This window comes from Lipophrys pholis (genome assembly GCF_963383615.2).
Source record: "Lipophrys pholis genome assembly, chromosome: 15".
In the NCBI taxonomy this organism is placed as follows: domain Eukaryota; kingdom Metazoa; phylum Chordata; class Actinopteri; order Blenniiformes; family Blenniidae; genus Lipophrys; species Lipophrys pholis.
Genome location: NC_137642.1, coordinates 21,833,232 through 21,855,631, shown reverse-complemented (window position 1 = coordinate 21,855,631; position 22,400 = coordinate 21,833,232). Strand labels below are relative to the sequence as shown.

The window sequence follows — 22,400 nt, the reverse complement described above, 5'->3', positions numbered from 1 at the left end:
GTAAGTCTGCCACGGTGAGACTGACAGGAATACGGAGAGCGGCGAAGATTTATTCAGAACTGTTGTTTCTGTCAAGGTGGTTTCTAACAGTAACTCACGTAAATGAGGGTCATATAAAGCCCTTCGGGGCTACTTTTAATGAAAAGCCCTCAGTCCTGTGCCAAGAGTGAATAAACATGCAACATAAAGGCTGAGGTGGAAGGAAAACAAATTGATTTAGAGTTTATGTGAGGGGGCAGCAAGTGGTTTTCTGAATCACATTCTCAAGACGTCCTCCTCCGTTGACGCAGGAAGAATGGTGGCATGTGGCTCACACTGTTAATATAGCAGAGTAAATATTTATCTCAAGCTTTAGAGCAGCCAGTCTCATTCATCTTCACTTCAAGGGCAATGAAACTGTTCTGACTGCAGGGAAAGTACATAAATATGTTTTTCACATTTGCAGCTTCTTTTTTTTCCCCCCCTTCCCAAACACTTGAGAGCAGATGCCTTCCGCTGGGGGATTTTAAAGAGGCAATAGTGCATGAATTAAGTGGCTGTCAGGTTGGCAATGTTTATTTAGTCTCATGTCTGGGTTGGTAAAGATATTTGAACACACATATGGAAGAAAGACCTGAGAAGCGTCACTAAAAAGTGTGGCTCACATTGCCCTCTGCAGGCTGCAGACTGCCATGGCACACTAGGCGGATTCAGCAGCTCTGTGTAATGTGGAAAAGGGATCAAAAAAGATTATAAAGAATTATATATATTTTCTCAAATTTAGTAATGATTACAAAAAGGGTAGTCTGACTGATAGCAATGGTTTGATTTCTCCCATGAACTAATATTTTATTCAAAATAAAAAGCTTATATCTGGTGTTTTATATACAGTATTAAAGGTCTTTAACGTTGGTTTAAAATGTATTTGTTAAATTAAAGGAACGGCCTATAGCAAAAGCTTTCCAAGGTGAAGATTTCTTTAGTTTAGTTTCTTGTATGTGATGTATTACTAAAGTTTGACTCTTTGACATGAACAAAAACTTGTTATCAAATGTAAGATGTGGTAAATGTTACACTTTTTGTCTCATGTGCCCTCGACTAAAATACACTTGGGTAATATTGTACATCGAATAGATGCAATTTCAAGGTTTTCAACTTGTTTTGCTCAAATAGAAACGACCCATGATCAGCATCAAGAGGCCTTCAAACTCCTGTATTGGTAAACAAACCTATTTGAGGCAGTTTGAGGATAACTGCCTCAAATCCATTATTTTTCCATTCCATTTCCATTTTTCCAAATCCATTATTTTTGTCTATTTAGTCTTCCTGATGGAAAAAAATCTCTTCACTCCTCGACTCTTTGTATCCGAGATCTCATTGTTTGGTCAAGACCAGAGACGGGGGGGGGGGGGGGGCATGTAGATCGACCAGTAAGCAGAGAACTTGGCATTACAGTTTGGCGACTGTTTTTTTTTAATGCACTTTACTGTATCTCACCATGTCTCAACTCATGAATAAGACTCCAAAGAGCTCTCACACCAAAGTACAGAGAGCGTCTAGTCCATCAAGGGCCGGTGTACAATGGTAGAATCTGTTCCAAGTTCAGTTTGCTTAATGAAGAAATCCAACGAATGAAAGTCACAGTTTAACAGAGGTTTATTTTAAAACTATTATGTTAGAAGTGGACAACACCGACTGAAATCCTCCGTGTGCGGAACAGCAAGACATGTCTCTGCACATGCTGTACAATTTCTTTCACGTGTCCAACAAAAATAAAACACAAAAAAATCCACACCTACACAAACTGTGAACTCTTCTCACCAACAAATCCAAATAAATCTTTTTTGTTACTGCCTTTTGAATGTACCGCAGTAATGTAGTCTCAAGAAGTCACAGGCACAACCTATGTGCACATTCATTGTTGTTTTTTTTGGTTTCTATAAATATGAGACTTTTTGGTCCGGAGCTAAACCACGCAGTAACACTAGTGGGCACAGCGGTGCACGCTGTGCCTCTAAGCACTTCACAACAACATTCATACCGGATACCTCCAATATCTCAGGGAACAAAAAGTCCTCATGCAGGCTCTACACGGAAAGAAAATATAGCAGTGTAGGCATATTGCACATCGCGTACACCTCAGGGTTCAAAGTGCTGCGGCAGTTTAATCAAGTCTCTTCAAATTAAAAACGTGCCTGGTTTCATTTCCTTCAGTGTACTCAAGTTAGGTTCAAGAGCAATATCTCTTCCCCCCCAAAATAACCTTTACATCTCCGCTATCGGTCGAAGCAGGGAGCGGCACAGGAGTAGTGCATGCTGACGGGGTAGGACGCCCTGCTGGGGATGGAGGGCTTTGGATCCAGTGAGGATAAGGTGGTATGGGGGTTGCTGTGCGAGGGGCTGTTCGGCGGCTGCAGGGTAGCAACGGAGTGGCTGAGGTAGGATGAGGCCCTGTTGCCGGCGGCCAGAACCGGCTGTGTAGCTTGCTGGTGGTAGGGGGCGCCGGGCCGCTGCGAGTACTGCGGCACTGTGGCCGCGTGGCCAGAACTGAAGTACGCCGGATGCCCCTGCTGCTCCTGCTGAGCGGGCTGTGAGCACTTCTGCTTATTGGCTTCTTTGACATCGCTATCATGCGCACTGCGGGGGGGAACAAAACAACAGGACATCATCAGTATCCAGCAGTCTCACTCATGACGGCTACAGTCGTGTTCGTAGACCGTGAAGGATCAGAACGACACTTCAGATACACACATGAGCAGTTTCTCAGCGCACTGGACCAGGTTCTCCCACGTGTAGCCCGCCAGGCGCTGTAGTCGGTGGGGCCACGTGGGGGTGAGGTGGAGGATGACCCGTGAGGCCGCCACACATGCAGCCGCCACCAGCGAGGGGGTGAAACACAAAAACACATGGTCTGTGGAAAGAGAGCGGCAAGAAGAGTTATGGTAAACAAAAACCAATATTCCAACGTTTCTACGTTGGAGCTAAAGTCACATATTTTGCTTGAGCTTTAAAATGCATTTTCTCCAAAGTTAAAACCAGGGAGGGGGCATGTTCGTCTCTTTGAGAAGCAAATACCAGGAGTCTGTTCTATCTGTTCTCGCTATAGCGAGGTCATTCGAGGTTGGGTCCTTATCTGCTGCATTTGCTCTTTAAGCCACGAAACCTCATTGTTCATCCCCGTCAACTTATCCAGGCTTTAGATAAATGTTAAAGCTGGAGCCAATAATGCTACACTGGTGTGTCTCACTTAGCTGCTGGTTTAATCTCGTGCATTATTTCAATCAACAAAACCAAAGTGTCACTATTTTTACCACTTGATATGTCATAGCTGTGTTAATCTCAGTAATTTGGATTTACCAATGAACTGATCAACACGCATGTTTGTGGATTGTGTGACGAGGCTAAAGTACCTGCAGAGAACCTACACCGACACGGGGAGAACATGTAAACTTCAATAACATCCATCAATAACAGAAACTAAGCCCCCCCCCCCGATTGTGAGCCAACAGTGTCAGCCACCACATAGAAGGTAATTTATTTTATTCTCACAGAATACATCTATTTATGATTTTAGCGGATGTCTTTCAAATAAACGATATTTTAATTATATATAATTTAATTATTTAACTTCAAGGAATCGACGTTAGTGACGTACGTGGTGTGACATACTCCCATTACACCGACACGGGGAGAACATGTAAACTTCAATAACATCCATCAATAACAGAAACTAAGCCCCCCCCCCGATTGTGAGCCAACAGTGTCAGCCACCACATAGAAGGTAATTTATTTTATTCTCACAGAATACATCTATTTATGATTTTAGCGGATGTCTTTCAAATAAACGATATTTTAATTATATATAATTTAATTATTTAACTTCAAGGAATCGACGTTAGTGACGTACGTGGTGTGACATACTCCCATAACCCGTCTTTAACCTTTACAGCACAGACAACTGATGGTACACCGATTTGTACATGAAGCTCCGTTACCGTGTATGAAGTTACACTGTTCTTGTGAATAACATGTGGCTTCATATATACAACAGACGTGCCTCTGGCAGCCCGTGGGCCACACGCAGCGCTTGAGATGTGATGATGGGTGTTTTATTTGTGGTTACACACACACACGGAGTACAGAGGCTCCCCCCCACCCGTCACAAATCCATAAATTCTTGATATTACTCTCCAACTGCTTGCTTTGGCAGTCTTTGGCAAACTTTTACATGCTAACCAGTTGAGAATTAACCCTAACAGTTGTGAGATGTTTTTTTTCTTTTCACTCTGTTCTTTTGCCCAGTTGAAAATTTCCACCTCTTTTTGGGCACATACACTAAGCACAGAAAGTTCTGGATTATTTGGGTTTTGCGTGAAATTCATGGGAAATCTAAAAAGCTCATGCTACAGTGGTTTTATATCATGAACGCAAGGCATTTCAGAGGAAGCCCGCAATGGTGATTTCCTGATCTCAAAGGACTTACTGAAATAAACAACAGTGGTGACTATAACACGACAAAAAATGTCAATGTCTCAATAACTTTTTGTTTGAATTTGACCATAAATTGCAGCTCGACGTCGTCGTCTCCTGCTGTTCATAAGTGGACTTCTGAGGCATGGCATCAAGCTCTTCTTGAAGGACGGCCCCCGAGGTCACTGACACTCTATGTATAGAGCTACGAGCCTCAACACGGCCACTCAGATGATCCCACAGGTTTTCTGTGGGATTAGAGTCTGGAGAAGGTGCAGGTCTCTGCATTTGAGGTCCTCCAGTCTCCAGCAGCCGTTTCCTAGTGATGCCCCCTCGATGAGCTGGGGCTTTGTCCTCCATGAAGATGAAATGAGGTGAAATGAGATGCAGGCGGTCGAGCGCGCAGACCATGATGTAAACGTCTCCAACGGTCTGACGTGACACTTGGTGCTTCTCATCTTCCCTAAATGTACCTAAAGTTGAGTGGCTTTCATCGTCCGGTTCCATGGTGCTCTGTTCGTCATGTGAATGTGGCCAACAGACATCCACTCCTATGTCTTTCTGTGACTCTTGCAGTTTCTCTGTATCTCTGATGACAATCTGAGATTATCCTGTTTGAAGCTTCAATGTCGAGGTCCAGTTGATCAGTTGTTAGGTGTCGTCTTGGTCTCACGATGTCAAAATGTGAACAGCATGATGAGGAGGACTGTTTAAATACCAATTATAATTGTACCAAAACTTTATTGGTCGATTTATGCGTCAAACACTTTGTTATCAAGCTCCTTGTTAGAGAACAGAAACTTGTGCTAGGAATTGAAACATTGAACAGTTGGACATGTACATTCAAAACACACATTAAGTTCACCTGTAAAGGTTATAATGTATTTTAGGTTCATCCTGATATTCCACCCGAAACCCAAATATCCCTAACTGTTAGTGAGTAGTGTGTATGAGCCGTTTTCTATTTGTAAACGACTGAATTCGGTTTTCAATTCCATTCTATGGAGTAGTTCCACTTTAGGCTTTGCAGGAAGGTTTTCTCTAAACGGTTCAAAAATAGCTCTCAAAATAAAATGTACCTTGCAATGAAACCTCCAGGAAGTAATCTGCATACTTGGCCATGTACAGTTTGGTCTTTTCCAGACAGGTCATCGGCCAGCCGTCATGCAGGTCTCCCTCGCTGGCAGCAATGGACAGGTAGTACTCTATGAAGTGCGCGGCTGTAGGAAGGTACAGATTCCACTGGAAGGTTTCCAGCAGGAGCAGCTCCATGTGCAGTAAACCCTGCTTGGTCAGGACCAGGTTCATGGAGCTCATGCAGCCCAGGTTATTCAGCGTTTCAAGCTTTGGCACCCGGTCCTCCCGGTCCTCAAACTTACCTGGAGCAAAGCAAAAACCAGCACAGGACTCCGATGAAACCTGGACATGTACGGAATGGGTCAGTGTGGAGTCAAGTGCACACTTACTGGCCAAAAGGAGGCAGGAGAGGGAGACCATGTGGAGCTGCTGCACCGTCACGTCATAGCGGTCCATGAAGAGGTCCAGCAGGTAGACAGCCAGGTGTCTGGCTGCGGGGCATAGTCTGAAGCGGTTGCTGACGGTGGCGATGAGGTCCGCAAAGTAGCGTCTAAAGTTGAGCTGAGGAGACTGACCTTTGTAGGAAGGCAACTTGAGCTCCTGTCAGACAACAGACAATGCGTGACATCTCAAGAATTCACTTCAGGCCTGAATTTAAGGCGTAAACCTCCAGTGGACCCTGGTTAAGATTTGGTTTTAATCCACTATATAATGGCATTAAGGGGACATCTTGGACCAATATTGTTTAGTTTTAATAACGGTTGCAGTTAAAATGCATGGATAACATCCTTCTGTTAAAATGATTTTCATCACTTGCTGATTCTCTGACCTTTGAGCTGTTGTTTTCTTTTGTTCAATAATCAGCACAAAAAGTATCTTGAACTGACCTTTATCATTTAAAAATCTCAAAGCAATCACCTATCTATTTGAGAGAGAAAAAGCTTGATTACTCAGCTAATTATTGTTGCTTTAGTTTCTTTCCTTTTTTTTTAAAAAAAAAGAGAAAATTAAAAAGTAGTGAAAGATTCTAATGGGGTGAAAATTAAGTCTATTTGATCTTTTTGTGGTTTTAAATTGGAATGGAGTATATATCATATCTGTAAAGTAAATTTAAGCCTTTAAAAGTGACTTTTCCCTCAGGTTTCTCTGCTGGCAGCCCCCCTGCTCAGCTCATTGTGTGTCACTCACTTTGTATCGCAGCGCCTGGTAAATATCTGCAGCAAGTTGTCCTTTCCACCATTGGTCCTCTAGCTCCATTTAACACAGTGCTTTGGAGACCTCTGCAAGGCAGGAGACACGACATGCAACCAGGCAGCTGTTTTGTCACTGAAGTAGATGCAACCAAAACAAAAAGAAACTCTCGTTTCTGACAGACAATGCGACTTTAAAAGTCGCACAGGCTGGTAGCAGCACACAGAGTCGGAGTTAATTCATTGTGATATGTTTTCTAATGAGGGATTTTTTTTTCTTCTTTCTTTTCTTAGGAAAACTACACGTTGACGCGTCTGGACTCACCCACTGAGCACATGTAAGTGGAAATAACGGGAAGTTTTACAGAAGTGAGCCTCCATTCACACTCGCCGGACGTGCCATGCTCGCGTGCATTGTTGTAGTCAGTGAGGCGTGCTGCGTTCAGGTGCGCTCCGAAAAAAAAATAACCAGAATGAGGCGTTGACGTGACCCCGAAAAAAAAACAACGAAGAGTTGTTGAGAGTCGTAATAATCATCACCAAAGTATTTTTTTTCCCTATTCACCACTGCTGCGCCATTGAATTCGTTCTCACACAATAAAAAAAAAAATATATGGGTTTAAACAAATATAAATTAACGTTGGGGATAAATGTCGATATCCCTGTCTAAAAAAAGAGGGTTAAAAAAGTTTTATCTTTTCACTTGAACGCATCACACCGTTGTCATTCCTGGAGCTGCACAGGACGCAGCCAATTACAAATAAGTATAACAATGGAAGCAACCAATCATCTATGAGGCTTTATGGTACTTGCCTTTTGCAGCCAATAGTTACCCCCTCAATGGTTTCAATACCTCGCTCCAGAGCAACGTAAACTTCAGCCACTACTGCTGGCTGTGTTAAGATTTTTGATGCACTGAAGTCCTGTTTTCTTTTTCACTTTGCAATTTGTTTTAAATAAGTCACAAAGAGCCATTTTTCACATAGTAAATCATACTTACTATTTCAGCTGTTAACTGTTGTGAAAGATAAGGAAAAAAAACCATTTAAAATGTGTTTTGTGTGACTTTCATGTAATAAAACTTCAAATGTGATGGGTATGATTTGCACCATTTGTCATTTGCTTTACATTGAGCCCACTTGTGATAAATGCATGTTCTTAGACAAGAACATTTCTAAAGGTCACTACAAGAATGAAAAGTTGCAGACATCTGCCCCAGAGTCTTATTTAAAGCTATTTCGATCAATTAAAAAGATAGATAGATTGACAGACATATACTTTATTAATCCCGAGAGAAATTCTAGTTTTCAGCTGCCCACATACAACAACAACGGGACATAATTACAGGCAGATCAGTGGCCAGGTTGACATTAAACAGTTAGTACACGAGCATTCCTAATTGCAAAATCTATAGATTAACTAACTCTATTAAAAGTAAATATTTACAGTATTTACACATTTCAAGGCAGTATGTGTAGTAAACTACATAAAAACACACTCATGTGTCATGTACACATGATGAAATAGGTAAACAGCAGTGCACTGTCCTAAACATGAAATCCCCTTTGTTGTATAAATAATATCTAAATTCGATACATTTCTCACAATGCTTTTTAAAACCACTATTTTAAGATGTAATGTATTATTTCACACAAAGTACAATGAATCACTAAAAGCATTGGGTGTATGTTGAAAACTTGCACTTGTATGTGCAGCCACATTTTCCTGTGGGATATAAATTGAATGCATAAATCAGGTGAGAAACATGTCTAAAGCCTGGCGCACACTACAGGATTGTTAAAATCTTCACAGATCAAGATGATCACACACTTGATGATCACAAAAGACGGATCGCACAAGATCTTCCTCTCCTGAGCTGAGAGTGTGTGGTGACACTACGGAGCTCGCGTCACACCAACCGATTCTTCAGCAGAGTATCGGGCTTTGCACCATAGATTTCTATATATATAGGTCTATGTTCTTCACGCTCAATATTCCAAATCTCGCGTGGTCAAACGTGACTTCAGGGTGAAACAAGGCATGTACATATAGACAAACATGTTTCCACAAATCAACCTTTGGCCTATTTTACTACTTGGGATTTTCTTTTATCGAGGTAACTTCAGGATTTCCGTACTGCAAAGCAGATTCACTTCTTACCGGGTTAAATAACCCCGGTACTCTGATGTTTAACTCCGGAGGCCTGTACTACAACGCTGGATTTTATCATATCGAGATAACTTTGCGAATTAACGCTGGGTTTTCTGTACTACGACGCTAGCTCACTCCTCACTGGGATAAATCACCCCGGCAACTGACGCTGAATGTCTAACCTGCTTCCGGAGCAGGTTATGTTCTCGATAAGAGATCACAGCTCCGCCCCCCCCTGACCAATCAGATCTCTTAATATTGGCTCTCTTTGCTCCATGAGGGTTTATCTGTAATAATGAGGTTAATAATAATGATCAAGTCTGACAGAACTGCAGGAACATGAATTTATGGAGCGCACGTCTACTCTGCCGTCACGATGAGGAATTCATTTCCCAACACAAAAGGCATTCACACTGGGGGAAACGTAATATATACTTTGTTCCTTTTTGTCATGGTAGTACATGATTGAACGTCATTCAAAATCCAAGAGCCAATAACATACCATGTATATCAAATGAGATTTCCTAGAGAGTAATAAAATATGTCCCATGTAACTCTGCTCCCAGGTCAGCGTGAGACCCCGTCCCTTCATTCGATGAATGGCATCAATATCCATTTGTGCTTGAATTGTATTTCTATACTTATTTTTCTATTTGGGTACAAGCCGCGCCTGTTAGTTTTCGTGCAGAAAAATTAGATCAGTGAGTCGGTTTTGCTGCACAAAAACAAAATGGGTCAGTTTGCCCCGGCAGCACAGCACCATTAAATCTGACCCAAGTAGGTCAAAGCAGCATCAGTGTTACAATGGTTTCTGTGGCTTTCAGCAGCAAAAGAGACCTGAATGTAATGCTCTGTCCCGAGTAACAGTAAAACCATACTCAATGATGACGAAGAAGGAATTACGTTATATTTGTTTAATTTAAAACCTCAACAAATTCATTGGGAATAGCTTAATGTAAGCAGGATGTAGAGCATCAGAGGAACAGGCTCACCATGAAGCCATTGTGTTCTTGTCTTCATGGTGCTAAGGTGATCCAACTGTGTTATAGCTCCTTCTTTTCCCTTAAAATAATTGATCCTTTTAAAAAAGCTTCCCCTTGTGCAAACTATTTATTGTGAAACTTGGAAACGGCAGTTTGCATCACTTTTATTAAAGAATGGCCTCCAGAATAAATCCTTTCTGGAAAGACATCATGGTGCGTCCATGCTGTGCCTGGATAATAAACAGAGCAGTGTGCGGAGTGTGGCGGCAGGCAGGGGGTGAGTCTCAGGGGCATTGCTATTGCTAAGCGCTCTGTGGTAGATGGTGCTGAGGTGCTGGGTAGTCTTGACTAGAAACAGACGGTTTCTTGGGTAGAAGGAGCTGGTGGCCATCTTTTCCCTGTTTCTCTTATGCCCCAGTCTCATGTGGTTCCAGGTTGGCGGGCGACTGAGAACCACTGGCCTGACTGGGAGCGTGAATAGCCCACCACTGACTCTTTTTGAGAGTATATACACAGAAAAGCCAAAGTAAATGATTAAACTACCAAATTACTTTGTATTTTGCTGATTTCTTTTTTCAAATCAGACACTCTTCAGTAACATTAAATATTGACTTTACCTCATTTTGACAACAAAACTAAGGTGACTCACAAATGTTTGGATATAGACAGCTTACATTTGACAGGGTTCAAATGTTAAGCCAAAAGACATTGTGAATTCGGACATACATACAAGTAAGTGGAAAAAAGCACAAGTACCACTCCAGATGAATGGCTTGTGCAGATATTCACAGTAGTAGATACAAGCCCTAATAGGAAATTGCTGTTTTGGACCCTGTAAGTGGAATATCCACCACTTGGGAGCATGTCCAACCGAATGTGAAGAAACAAAAGATCTCGAAGGCATCTATATGTCTATGGAAAGTCTGATGAAGCTGAAAGTTGGCACTAGCTTTTGGAACACTTTTGGAAAGACTAACTTAACTCGCAAAAGTCAGCCTGAGGACAGAGTGAACGCTCTAGAGATCCACCACTGCCACCCAATGCTCAAAAGTGCCACGACTCACGTCTCACAGACTATTCCTTAAGGAGTCAATAAAATCCATGATGGTATGCTTATGAAGTGACATACTTAGAGGGTGACTACCTTTTTTTCAAATTTATGCTAAAGGCTCCTATTAACAGTAAGTGAAAGGTCACCCTTGTGAATTAATCTGCAGCCTATCACCGAGATGCAATAAAGTGTGTGTCACAGTCACTGAGCTCAAGCCCGGGGAGCTATTTTTGTAGCTGTTATTGAACTGCGAAGAGCAGCCCTTCACTCTATGGTAATGTAATTTGTGCAGTGTGAGGCAGACCCAAAGGACATCCAACCCCTTGGCGACACAGCAGAGGTAACCTAAAGTTTCACTTCTTCAGTCTTCTGCAAGATAATGGGCCATAATTTCAGTACTGTGCCCGAACAAAATAGCAAGAAGAGGCAAACCGGTGCAAAAAAAAAAAAAAAAAAAGCTCTTATCATTTACAGTAGAAATAAACAAGTTGGTCCAACTTAGTCAACTAATACGTATGTTAAGTTTGTGATGTAAAACGTGTGCATATCAAACTTACGCCGACTAAACTCAGCATAACAAGCTGGTGTAACAAAGAAAGCCGACAATAGTATGACCTTTATGCATTTCAACTTCATTATTGCACATTACATGAAAGAAAAACAACCAAAACCAAAACTGTGTTCATTTGTATTGTACAAAGATTAAAAACTATAAAGCTTTCTTAAATCCAACAATATATTTTTAAAGCAACAAGGTTACTTTTTGATTAACATTTGTGTCTTGGTCACAATCGCTCCTAAAATCGCCTGCATACAGCTCTTTTGTTAACTGTGCTGCTTTTTTTCTGCACATGTGCATTTATATTGAATAAAATGAGTAACATTTCCTCCAATCTGACAATTGAAATTGTAAATATTTGAATAGGTTTGAGGATGATTCAAGGATAAAATATGTTTTGTGTGTATTTCATTAGGGATGAACTGGAGTGCACAAACATTTAAAGTCTGAGCTAGGTATAGGTTTTATGTACAGTCTAGTTAAATCCCCTAAAGAAAGAAATTGCTATCCTGAAATAAAGTTCAGGGTGGCAAATGGAATGGATATAGTACTATTATGATTTGTTAACTAAGATGCAGGTCACATCATACTATGGAACCTGCATGCTGTCTGTTACTTCAGGCCACAAATGTTGAGTTTCCAAATGGTATGGTAACCTTAATTATAACTAAACTCTTGATTTCAAAAAAGAAAAATCTCAGAGAAAATAAAGAGTTTAGTTCTGGAAAAAAAAAGCTAAAACCATTAAAACGACAAGTAAAAAAAAAAAAGAATTGGTAATGTGAAGTAAATATGGGTAAAGAAAGTAAAAACTCTTATGGCTAAAATGGCTAAGAACCACTAAAAAGGGGTAAGATGACGATTATGGGTAACGTGTCAAATGACATAAAAAGGGAAAACAATATAAATAAAAAAAGATAAATAGTTTCAAATAATTAAAACTGCTATCACTGTTAAAAACAAGAAACAGTAGCCACTGATCAAACAGCAAGAACGGCTAAAACAGACAGACGAAAGAGGAAAAAAATCTATAATCTGACAGAAATAACAATAAAATACGCTAAAATTGCCCCATGAAATAGGAGAAAACATATCATTTTGAAAACGCTGCTACAATGCACCACGTTATTCTGATTGGATCGACGACAACAACAATGGCGGCCTCCAGTGTCATGACTCCCAGTCCATATTCTCCTGGTATTTGGTAGTTTTATATTTGAGAGTCACCGTAATAACAATCCAACTTGGTCGTCTTGTTTATACAAATGTCTGCACACTTCCATTGTTAATGATTATAGCGTATTGTTCCCTGTGTACTGTGTGATTTCATTACAAAAACAAACCACTGCACCCACTAGAAGCCCAATAAGTAGAGTACACCTTATGTAACATTTGTGCCATTTCAGTATAAGATATCCTTTTCAAAACATTTCTGTGTTAAAAATGTTGCTGTGTAAACGTGAAACTTTCCTGAAATGAAAATGCAAAAACGATGTTTTCACTTGAAACGTTGTGTAAACAAGGCTTCAAATTGTGGGCAAAATAAATACATATTTTGCAGTCTCAAATTAGTATTTTGAAATCCGCTAAAATTGTAAATCGGCTAAAAATTATATAGAAATTCTGAATGAAATTATAATTGTAAACCCTCTGAATGCAACATGGGATACAGTCATTGTTTATGACTTTAATTTTAAAGGTGGATCATGTTTGCCTGTCCTGATCATGGGGATTGTGGCTACAATTGAATTAACCTGCAGTTTTTCCTCAAATAAACGAGGAATTGAGCGAGAAGTGTTGGTTATGCAGCTTAATCTGACGGTGACAGCAGTAAAAAAAAAAAAAAAGAAAAACCCTGAGCGACGCCCCTGGAGGGTTTTTATCCCCCCCTCCTACCCCTCCCCTGCTCGGTGTGTGTTGTAGGCCGGGGACGGAGCTAAAGGCTAAAGCAGCTCACAGGCTGTAATCCCCGGATGAAACCATCATGGCTGCCACTCGCTGAGCTGTCAAGCTCCCCACAAAAGAAAAGGTAAAAAAAAAAAAAAGAAAAAAAAAAGGAAAAAAAAAAAAGCCAAACAAGGACCGAGACTCAAACTACTCCTGCTTTCTCGTGTTAAATTCTACCGGCCGTGCGTGCAGCGATAATTTACCGCGGTGTTGAGAGGAAAGCGTCGCGGCGTAACTTTTATCGCCACGCTTTTTGTGCGCCTCAAGTTATTTCTCTCTCTCTGCGTGTGTGTGTATGTGTGCGTAAGCTCTCGTGCGTCACGTTGATTTAAACCACTCGCTTCAAACTGATCGCTCGTGCGGACGTTTGAAGCCAGAAGCGAAGCGGCTGCGAAGTTTTTTTTTGTTGTTGTTTTTTTTGTTTTAAAAATACAATCCGAAGTTATTTCCTCGAGCTTTGTTCGCTCGGTTCAGAGCCAGACTTGACACTTTGTTATGGTCAAGTCAAACTGCACAATGGCCGCACGGTATCTCTCTCCCCCCCCTCCCTCTCTCTCTCCTCTCGCGCTCCGTTCCCATTAATCTTCTGCTAAATACAAACAAGTCGCTTCGAGATCCGTGCATTTTCTTTGTTATCGCGGTGTGTTTGAAAGCAGGCTGTGTTTTTTTTTTTTTTTTTTTTTTTTTTTTAAAGTGGTGGCAGCAAGAGCAGGTGAGTCTCGGTGCTGCTTCCTGCAGCTGGTGTCTGATATGGATCTGTTGCTCCCTGCTGGATGTGTGTGAGTGCCATTAATTTCAGTCCAGAAAGGAGCAGTTTGAACCGAGGCCAGCAACAGGTGGACCCATGGCGAAGGGGTATGGAGAGCAGGAGGGGGTGCAACTGCTCTGGCACTGGTAAATAATGCAACAGCACTTTTAACTCTTGAGACAATGTTGGATCTTGTGAAAGCATCAATTCACTCCTGTTTATTTTTTCCAGCCAAGAGGCTCAAAAAGAAAATCACAGAACTAAATGTATAAATACGGGGATGCACCGATACCCGGTGTCGGGGTATCGGTTCCGATACTGCATGGAGTTTTCATACTCGCAGAAATATCCCCTGATGCAACAGGGCAAATATTACGCATCAAGAACGTTGCCAGTGCGCAAGAGAGCGCGAGTGATGTCCGCGGTTTGGAGATCCTTTTAAAATGAATGAGAATGACAAAAGTAAGTCGGACTGTAAATGATGTTCTGCCGTGTACAACACCAGCACAGTCGGCCTGATGTCGCTCACTATTACTGCTCAGCACGTCACTCCAAACTGCTTCTTACTGAAGAGTTTCAGAGATCATACATCAGCGATGCTACATGCTAAAGATGATTATAGCATTATGACTGATACCCTCATTAAGCTGGAGTGTGTGGCGCCACACAGCGAGTTCCATCCCTCGGTCTACAGTACGCCCCGTCAGTACCGTACACGGTAAGGCTGTCGGAGGCGGTTCGCGGCAGCGCGTCGCCTTCGCGTATCATTTTCGTATGGCGTTTGAATTAGGCTAAGTGGTATTTAATAAGTACTTTTATCGATTCTTAATATCGGCAAGTAGCTGAACTCATACTTGCCCTTTTAAGAAAGTGGTATCAGTGCATCCCTATATATGTACATACAAGTGTCGCACAATCTTAAAAGAAAGTAGTGTTCACAGTGGTATACATTAAGAAAATAATTTAAAAAAAAAAGCTAAAAGCAAGTGCAGTGATCCTTTATTATTGGTTGTGTGGCATTTGTGGAAGAGGAGAGCGGAATAAATGTAGACAGTTTTAAGAGCTGCTGCAGAGAATTCCAGTCGTTTGCGGCAGAAAAATGAAATGAGGAGCGGGATTTGTGTTGTGGCTATTGCGGCGAGACTGGAGATGTGGAGTTTTGTAGATGGAATGAAACCAGTGAGTTTGTCTGCGTGCATGAAGAGACGTCAGGGAATACAGGCAGCGATGGTGAGCCCTTATATTGGATCTTATTGGATACAAAGGAAAGGCAACCATAGAGAAGAATCAGGGTGCAGGTCCATAGTTAGGAAATGTTCACATGTTTTGACAGGTTATTTTTTTTCTTTTCTCAAATGACAGTCTTAACAGCTCAATTTTGTTTTTGGTCAAGTCAGATCGAGACAATTTTTTTTACATGTGATGTTGAGAAAACCCTTCATCCACATTCACTTCCTGTATCCTCTTTTCTTCGTATTTGTTTATCATTTCCTTGTAATTTTGTCACCTTCAATTGCAACAACCACTTGAAAACTCATACACACTGATATGTGTAGCATCCGAATTTTATTCCAACGAATGCAGTCTTCTCCTGTCTGCACATGTCTCTTCTGGGCTGTAGACTGTTTACACTGGAGTCTTATTACAGTTGCATTTAAATTATAATGAAAGTAACCAGATCTCTGCAAAAAAAAAAAAAGCTGAATTGAGCATTTAGAAATGCATCTGAATGCATTCTGAGAGGCGCCGCCTTTCTGCTTGCATCCTTAGTAGTTATTTGATTGGAAGAAAGAAAAGGATAAGACACTTGAAGAGTGTAGGAGAGGGAAAAAAAACAACTTTAGATTCCACTGCTAGAGCTCCATGCATGAAGGTAAAGCGAGGATAGAGGCATAATGTGCGGCAGTGAGCGATTATTTGCCCTGCAGCTGCATTAAACCTTTATTTATCTCTTCCAGAAACCTCAAAAACCATGAATTCTGTGGATGTCGACGCGGCCACGTCCACGGGAGACAATAAAAGGCGCGTCAACAAGAAGAATAGAGATTGGCACAAACGGCTCCACCTCAGGAAGGCTGCCGCTCGGCCCCCAGCTATGCAAAGGAGAGATAAGCACGGACCAAAGAAGATGGTGGAGGAGCTTGAGAGGAGTGGGCCGGGGAAGCCCCGCCGAAGGGCGCCGCCAAGCGGACCGAGTGACGGCTGTAACACGCTCAGGTTCACGTGCTCCCAGTGCGATGACGGCTCGGAGTACGTTCACAAAGACTACACGAGACACTTTGAGGAGGAACACCGAGGGAGCCTGCCGGTGTTTTCCTGTCACGCGTGTCCGTTCACCACGCACGAGTTCTCCTACCTTCAGGTGCACCTCTTAAGCCACGAGGACAATTTTTCTAGCTGCAGCATTTGTGAGGACAATGTAAAGCGCACGTGGCCCGAATTCAAAGCACACCTGGCCGCGTGTCACTGCTCCAGTGGGAAGTATCTGTGTGGAATATGCCCCAAATTCTCCACAGGCGACGTTAATGTGTTTTTAGAACACATTTTGCTGCACAATCTGAATCTGGAGGGAGCTGATGATCATTTATTTCTTCATTTAAAGAACAAGAGTGAGTGCGGGCCGAAAGCGACCCGTCAGAATTTACGTTGTCAGCCCTGTGGTTATGAGGCATCTCAGAAATTGCAGATTACTAAGCACGTTAAGGCTGTCCACGCTCGCCAGAATGGCAACCAGAGGAGGAAGAAGAAGAAGGAGGATCGTTCCATAGCAGCGAAACCAAATGACACGGCCCCCAAGATGAAGCCCAGATTAACAAGAAGCGCCGTGAGGGAAATGTGCTGGCTGACGCAGGACTGCCTTTCACTGCCGGGGAGGGAGTTTCTCGATAAATACTGTCATCTGTCCGACCCACAAACAACGTTGGAGGAGACTCAGCAGTTTCTCATGAAATCTGTCGCCGGGGAAACCGGCGACCCGAAATGGACCAAGGCCCTTAAAACCGTTTTGTCAAACGTTCCCCAAGATGTGAACCTTTATGCCAAATCGGAGAATGGTGTCGTGTCGAACTCCTCAGATCTCACCGTGCTCACCGTCAAAAACAAAATCACAGTCGGTCAGAACGGTGCCACTTATGCTAAAAGGTTGAAAATGATGTCTTCATTGGACAAAGAAATCATCTCTGCTGAAAGCGCCGCGGGCGAGGGCGACCAGAAGGATTGTTTGTCAAGCGTGAGCGATCACACACCTTGTCCTCAGGCCGAAAACAAGCCACAGATGGACGTACCAGTGCCGACCCTGAACGAGCCGCCCGGGAGCTCCGGGACTCGAGAAAACAGGGAGAATCAGGATCTAAAGACTGATCAGAAACTTGAAGAGCACGATAAAAGACTAGAGAGCCTCGCGCAGGCACCGGGCGACGGGATCCACATGGCCTGTGATGTGAAGCTGACGCACCCGAACGAAGAGAAGACCATCGGCAGCGCTCTTCCAAAAACTAGGATGCCAAAAAAGCGGCGAAAAAGAAAGACGAGGTATAAAAAAGCAGACAGGAAGTCCCGGTCTGTGGCCTTAAAAATAGTGTTGAAGAAGAACCCGGTGGAGAAGCAGTGGGTGTCACAAAGCTCCTTGCCTCCGTCCGGAGACGATGCAATAGGTGACCCCCACAAACTGCCAGTCTCCCCCACAGCGGAGACTGTGCAGAGTCTCCACAATGTGTCGCCAACTGAAGAAGCACAGCAGAAGAAAGGCTGCCAGTCCGACCTCTTATCAAAAGCCATCAGTTCAACTCTACAATCAAAACCGGGGGAAGCGCCAGCCGGGTCCAAATCTGTGACCCAACTCTCGCTGGGGGGCTCAGTGTCAGGGGATCACCAAATACTGGATGACGCGGAGAAGTCTCTCCAATCATCCGAAACCGAAGTTGACAAGCGGGGATCGTCTCGTCGGACAAGCCAGGAACATCTCGGGGCTGAATCGGGGGCCGACGCGGAGGCTTCCTCGACGAGTGCCCGGCCCCAAACCCTCCAGTGTAGCACCGGCTGCCATATGTCGGAGGATAAAGAGGATTCACCCACTGATGAAGCCACTCCCCACTGCAGCATGTCTTCATCTGCTCCCCAGCCTGTTATTACACCGCAGGGTAAGAAGGCAAATTACAGTCTCTGTGTTGACACACAGCTTGGAGATGCAACAATGGATTTTCTTGGCATCCATTTAAACTTTGGGTTTAGAAGTTGTGTTCAGAAAAAGGGATGAAGAGATTATTGGATAAACTTCCAAAGTCCGTTCTATTGTTTCAAAAATGTGATTATCACTACAACCACGTTTGAGTTTGAGTAAATTCAATCAACCCAACGATAGTTGCTCATTACATTTCACTACGTCACAATGTACTGTGGTGATATATTGCAATTGAAAAACATTGGATAAATAGAATAATTGTTAATACGAAGTAAAGCAACTACCCTTTTAGCAAAGTGGAAAAAGTGCTTCCCCATTTTGCTGTGAAGTTCCAGTGTTGGATCCTCTTATCAGCTTGTTATTCTTGTGGTGAAACAGAAATTTGACTTATATTACCTCATGTGGCTGAGAAGCAACCCAGCAGAAAACAAACGAGATCCATCAGATGATGTTGTCAAATAATTGTTTAGTATATGACTAACAACAAAAAAATGCAAGCTTCTGTAATAATATTTGACTCCAACCTGTAAGTGACTCATGCTTACACTCGTGTCCAAAAGAATAGACGTTGATTTCAGTATGTACAGATTGATAACTCATAGTTGTTAATGTGTTTTCGTGATCAGGCAGTTTGCCAGTTATTACCACACTGAACCAGTCGTTTAGTTTTTTAACATGTGACTTCTTGTTTTGTCCTGACAAACGGTCTACAATTAAAAGTCATTTAGACAATTACCATGGAAGACTGAAGGCACCAGAAACAAAACGGATTCAAGAAGCTGCAGTCATTAAATGGTTGCAACTCTACAGTTTAACAATGAACAATGTTATTTTAATGCAGTGACCAAAAGAGCCATTTTCACAATTTTCCTTTAACTTTTGTCCCGAGCTGTAAATCAGTACAATTACATAAAAAAAATAATAATAAATAAAAAAAAGCTGTACATAGAAAAACTGAGGTTACATTTGTGAAATGTCATCGGTACAATTGTGATATTTTTTATTACATTTTTAGCTGTTATGGTGATATTAAAGGTTTGAATTTTTTTATGGATTTTCCCACTTTTATACATTTTATGCTTCTTGGCTATTTTAAACTCTTTTGTCGCTCTGTTTCCTAATGATTAGAGTAGTTTTAGCCAGTTTTTTTATTTTCCTCCCTTTTTTCCTTTTCTGTTTCCATTTTTTGTTGATTTATTTTTCCTTTTTAATATTTTTCCTTTTTTTCTCAATTTAAATTTTTTTCCCTATTTTTATTCTTTGTTTTACTTCCTGCTTTTCCGTCTAATAAATGTATTTAAATACTTTTTTTTAATATTATTATTTTGAACAGCTACTTTTCAGCCATTCCAGCTGTTCTGACTGTTGTTTTTATCCTGGAGATTAGATCATTTTTCGCAAAGCCAGTGCGGAATGCAAGTAAAGTAAAAATGAAAGCAAAATGTTTATTTGCATTCCACATTGAGAAAGCTTCGGGGAAGTTGATCTCCACTCATGGTTTTTGCCTTCCAGGAGAGGTGAAGGTGGAGAGTGGCTGCCTGGTTCCTCCCGCACGGCCGAGCGATCGCACCGTCGAAGGGACGCTGAACGACGACGAAGTGCCCGCAGACTCGGATCCCTTCAGCAGCACACACCCAGGCCCAGCCATCCAGCGGGAGCCGCCGCCGCCCCCCGTAGCCTCTGTGTGCCGTCGCTGGCGCCCGGTGCCTAAAAACCTGGAGAGGACCCTGAAGTTGGTCGCGAGAAAGTCCTCCCAGCCGGTGAAACGTCCGGCGGCAGATCAGCCCGTCGTGGTGCTCAACCACCCTGATGTCGACACCCCCGAGGTGGCCAGGATCATGGAGGTGGTCAACAGGTACCGGGGAGAGGTCAAAAAGGTCATACTGTCACGGAGGACCCTCAACGCTCTCCTGGCTTTGGACGGCGAACCCCCCGAGTCGGACGACCGGAACGACGGCCACGCTGAACCCGAGCGGCGCGAAGAGTACTTGGTACAGGAGAGGTTTGTGTTGAAGATGAAGCTTCGCAGGCTGAACAGGAGGAAGTACCAAATAGTGGACGCCAGCAGAGAAGATGAGGGCGCCGCCGCTGCTCCTCCCACTGTGGTCTCCAGGTTCAGCTGCTGGTTCTGTGGTCGGATCTTCACGAGTCAGGAGGTGTGGATGTCGCACAGGCAGCGACACCTGATCGAGTGGAAAAAGCCAAACTGTGAAAACTCTTAAAATGTCGCACACACTGGATGGAGAAAGTCTGGAAAACGGTGACTTTGCAATACAAGTTTGTTTTTTGTTTTTTTGTCTCTTTAAGAAAAGTCTTAAATCTAATTGGTTGAAATGATGGTCAAGCCTTCTGGAGGGTTCACATTCTCAGGGTAATCTAAACATTTACCTTTTTTTCTCTCTCTCTCTCTCTCTTTCCTGGTCTGAGTAGTTCAATACAAACTTTTTGTAGATCGGTAATTGTTTGTCCAACCACAAGAACGTGGCGGTGATAATTAACCTCTTTTTTTTTTTCTGTTTTGTTTGTGTCTCGTCTCCAGGTTAGCTTTATTTAAAGATGATTGAGTACACTGTTGTATGGAATCTTCTCTAGGACACTGTAAGATGTTTATTTGCCATACCATTTGTTTAATGGATCAGTTTATGTACGGGTAGGCTTTACAGTGTGGTAGCGTTCATATTTATGTATTTGAACTGGGATGCAGGGCCCCACAAGTTACTCAAGATATACCAAAACTGCGTGTTTAAAGGAAAAAAGAAACAAAAAAAAACATGACAATAAGCTGTTGTATTCATTTATTTATGACTCTTAGGTTTAGCCTTTATACGCTTCCTTGATGCTTTTGCCGTTAGAAGAGTCTTTGTATTTGTACATATTTGCCTTTGTATGAACTTCAACTTATGTTCACATATAGTATTAACTGTAAGAGATATATTTTCATTCACACAGTGGGAGCGTGCGTCCCCGAAGACCGTTAAGTTTCTCGGAAGTGATCCTGTGTTTTGTGATGTCGCGAAGACATCGGTTGGCTGTTGGAGAGTGATGAATGGTTTGATATGTTGTAGTTTTTGTTCCTCTTATTTGGACTCGAAACGACGGCGATCTTCTGCGTTTTCTCAATTGCACTATGAAAAGGAGGATTTTTCTCGTTTCCACCTTACCTCACGTTATCAGGCCCACGCCTACGACAATCTCAGCCGGCTCCTCTGTGCAAGGAAGAAACGAGCGAGCCGGTTCCACTCGTGTGTGTGTGTGTGTGTGTGTGTGTGTGTGTGTGTGTGTGTGTGTGTAACCTGGCTACGAATGAAAGTTTGTACTTATTTAAAGTTAAGATAAGTTGAGGCGACAAAGGTGAATAGATTAGCTTGAATTCTATTCCCGCCCCCCACCTTTTATAGTGAGAAGATATTTTAAGTTGCACAAATCGAAAATGTTCCAATTTTTTAAGTTGTACAAACCTAAAAATAAACGTGTGCAACTCAACTGAATGCACTCTGTTTTGTCAGAGCAGCGGGGGGAGGGTTCTTCTTACTCCCGCTATGTTTGAGTTGAGCTGACAAAACCAACTGGGGGAGATTAACATTCGAGATGAACCCTTTATTTTTGAAAATAAGACGTGTAATTGTACATAGCCCTGCTATAGAGGTACTGTAAAATATTTTGCTGAGAATTGTCACCAAGTGCCTAGGAATACCTGTTATGCAACACGTTAAAGCATTACTTCGTTTGAACGGAGAAGAAACGAGAGCTTTTGTCAGCTCCCTGTGGCACCCCCTTGTGTGACTCTATCCAGCACACAAGAAAGATTTTCATTAAAAAGATGATAGTGTGGGTTTTTTTCTCTCCACTTTTCAAAGTATTGCTGTCCAACGCATTATCTGTCTGCCTGTTTCCTTCTGCTACTGCGACACTGTCTCATTCCTCGTACTCATTTTAATACACTGTTTATTGACTGAGCATTAAGACGACATTTGAATAAAACATGAGTTTGAAATGTCTGGCGAGTGGGTGGTGCTTGAAGCTCTCTGCACGGCGTTCCACACTCTGTGGATCTGGGATGGGTCT

At 42.4% G+C, this 22,400-nt stretch overlaps 2 protein-coding genes across 3 annotated transcripts; one reads left to right on the top strand and one right to left on the bottom strand.

The window, feature by feature from the left end:
• Positions 1–1,618: 1,618 nt before the first annotated feature.
• On the bottom strand, positions 1,619–7,146 carry ccnj (cyclin J). The gene is made up of 6 exons (XM_080481769.1): positions 7,042–7,146; positions 6,715–6,806; positions 5,916–6,126; positions 5,529–5,828; positions 2,731–2,890; positions 1,619–2,616 (listed from the first exon to the last, which is right to left on the bottom strand). Exons 2-6 carry the CDS (start codon positions 6,781–6,783, stop codon positions 2,256–2,258), a joined length of 1,101 nt encoding a protein of 366 aa, XP_080337895.1. The 5' UTR covers positions 6,784–6,806; positions 7,042–7,146; the 3' UTR covers positions 1,619–2,255.
• Positions 7,147–13,365: 6,219 nt separating this feature from the next.
• znf518a (zinc finger protein 518A) lies at positions 13,366–22,333 on the top strand. 2 transcript variants are annotated; one of them, XM_080481381.1, is made up of 3 exons: positions 13,366–13,489; positions 16,114–18,294; positions 19,848–22,333. In XM_080481381.1, exons 2-3 carry the CDS (start codon positions 16,128–16,130, stop codon positions 20,555–20,557), a joined length of 2,877 nt encoding a protein of 958 aa, XP_080337507.1. In that variant the 5' UTR covers positions 13,366–13,489; positions 16,114–16,127; the 3' UTR covers positions 20,558–22,333. The 2 variants fall into 2 exon arrangements, with proteins under 2 accessions (XP_080337507.1, XP_080337506.1); XM_080481380.1 differs by lacking the exon at positions 13,366–13,489 and adding an exon at positions 14,195–14,301.
• The last annotated feature ends 67 nt before the right edge of the window (positions 22,334–22,400 follow it).

What these genes read in the sequence shown, in the direction of transcription:
- ccnj (XM_080481769.1), bottom strand. Translation starts at nt 6,783, where the DNA reads ATGGAGCTAGAGGACCAATGGTGGAAAGGACAACTTGCTGCAGATATT. An exon ending in CCTGGAGGTTTCATTGCAAG is followed by an intron (nt 2,891 to 5,528) that starts GTACATTTTATT and finishes CTCTTTCCACAG; the next exon opens with ACCATGTGTTTTTGTGTTTC. An exon ending in TGCGCTGAGAAACTGCTCAT is followed by an intron (nt 2,617 to 2,730) that starts GTGTGTATCTGA and finishes TCCCCCCCGCAG; the next exon opens with TGCGCATGATAGCGATGTCA.
- znf518a (XM_080481380.1), top strand. Translation starts at nt 14,265, where the DNA reads ATGGAGAGCAGGAGGGGGTGCAACTGCTCTGGCACTG. An exon ending in GTGCAACTGCTCTGGCACTG is followed by an intron (nt 14,302 to 16,113) that starts GTAAATAATGCA and finishes TATCTCTTCCAG; the next exon opens with AAACCTCAAAAACCATGAAT. An exon ending in GCCTGTTATTACACCGCAGG is followed by an intron (nt 18,295 to 19,847) that starts GTAAGAAGGCAA and finishes TTTGCCTTCCAG; the next exon opens with GAGAGGTGAAGGTGGAGAGT.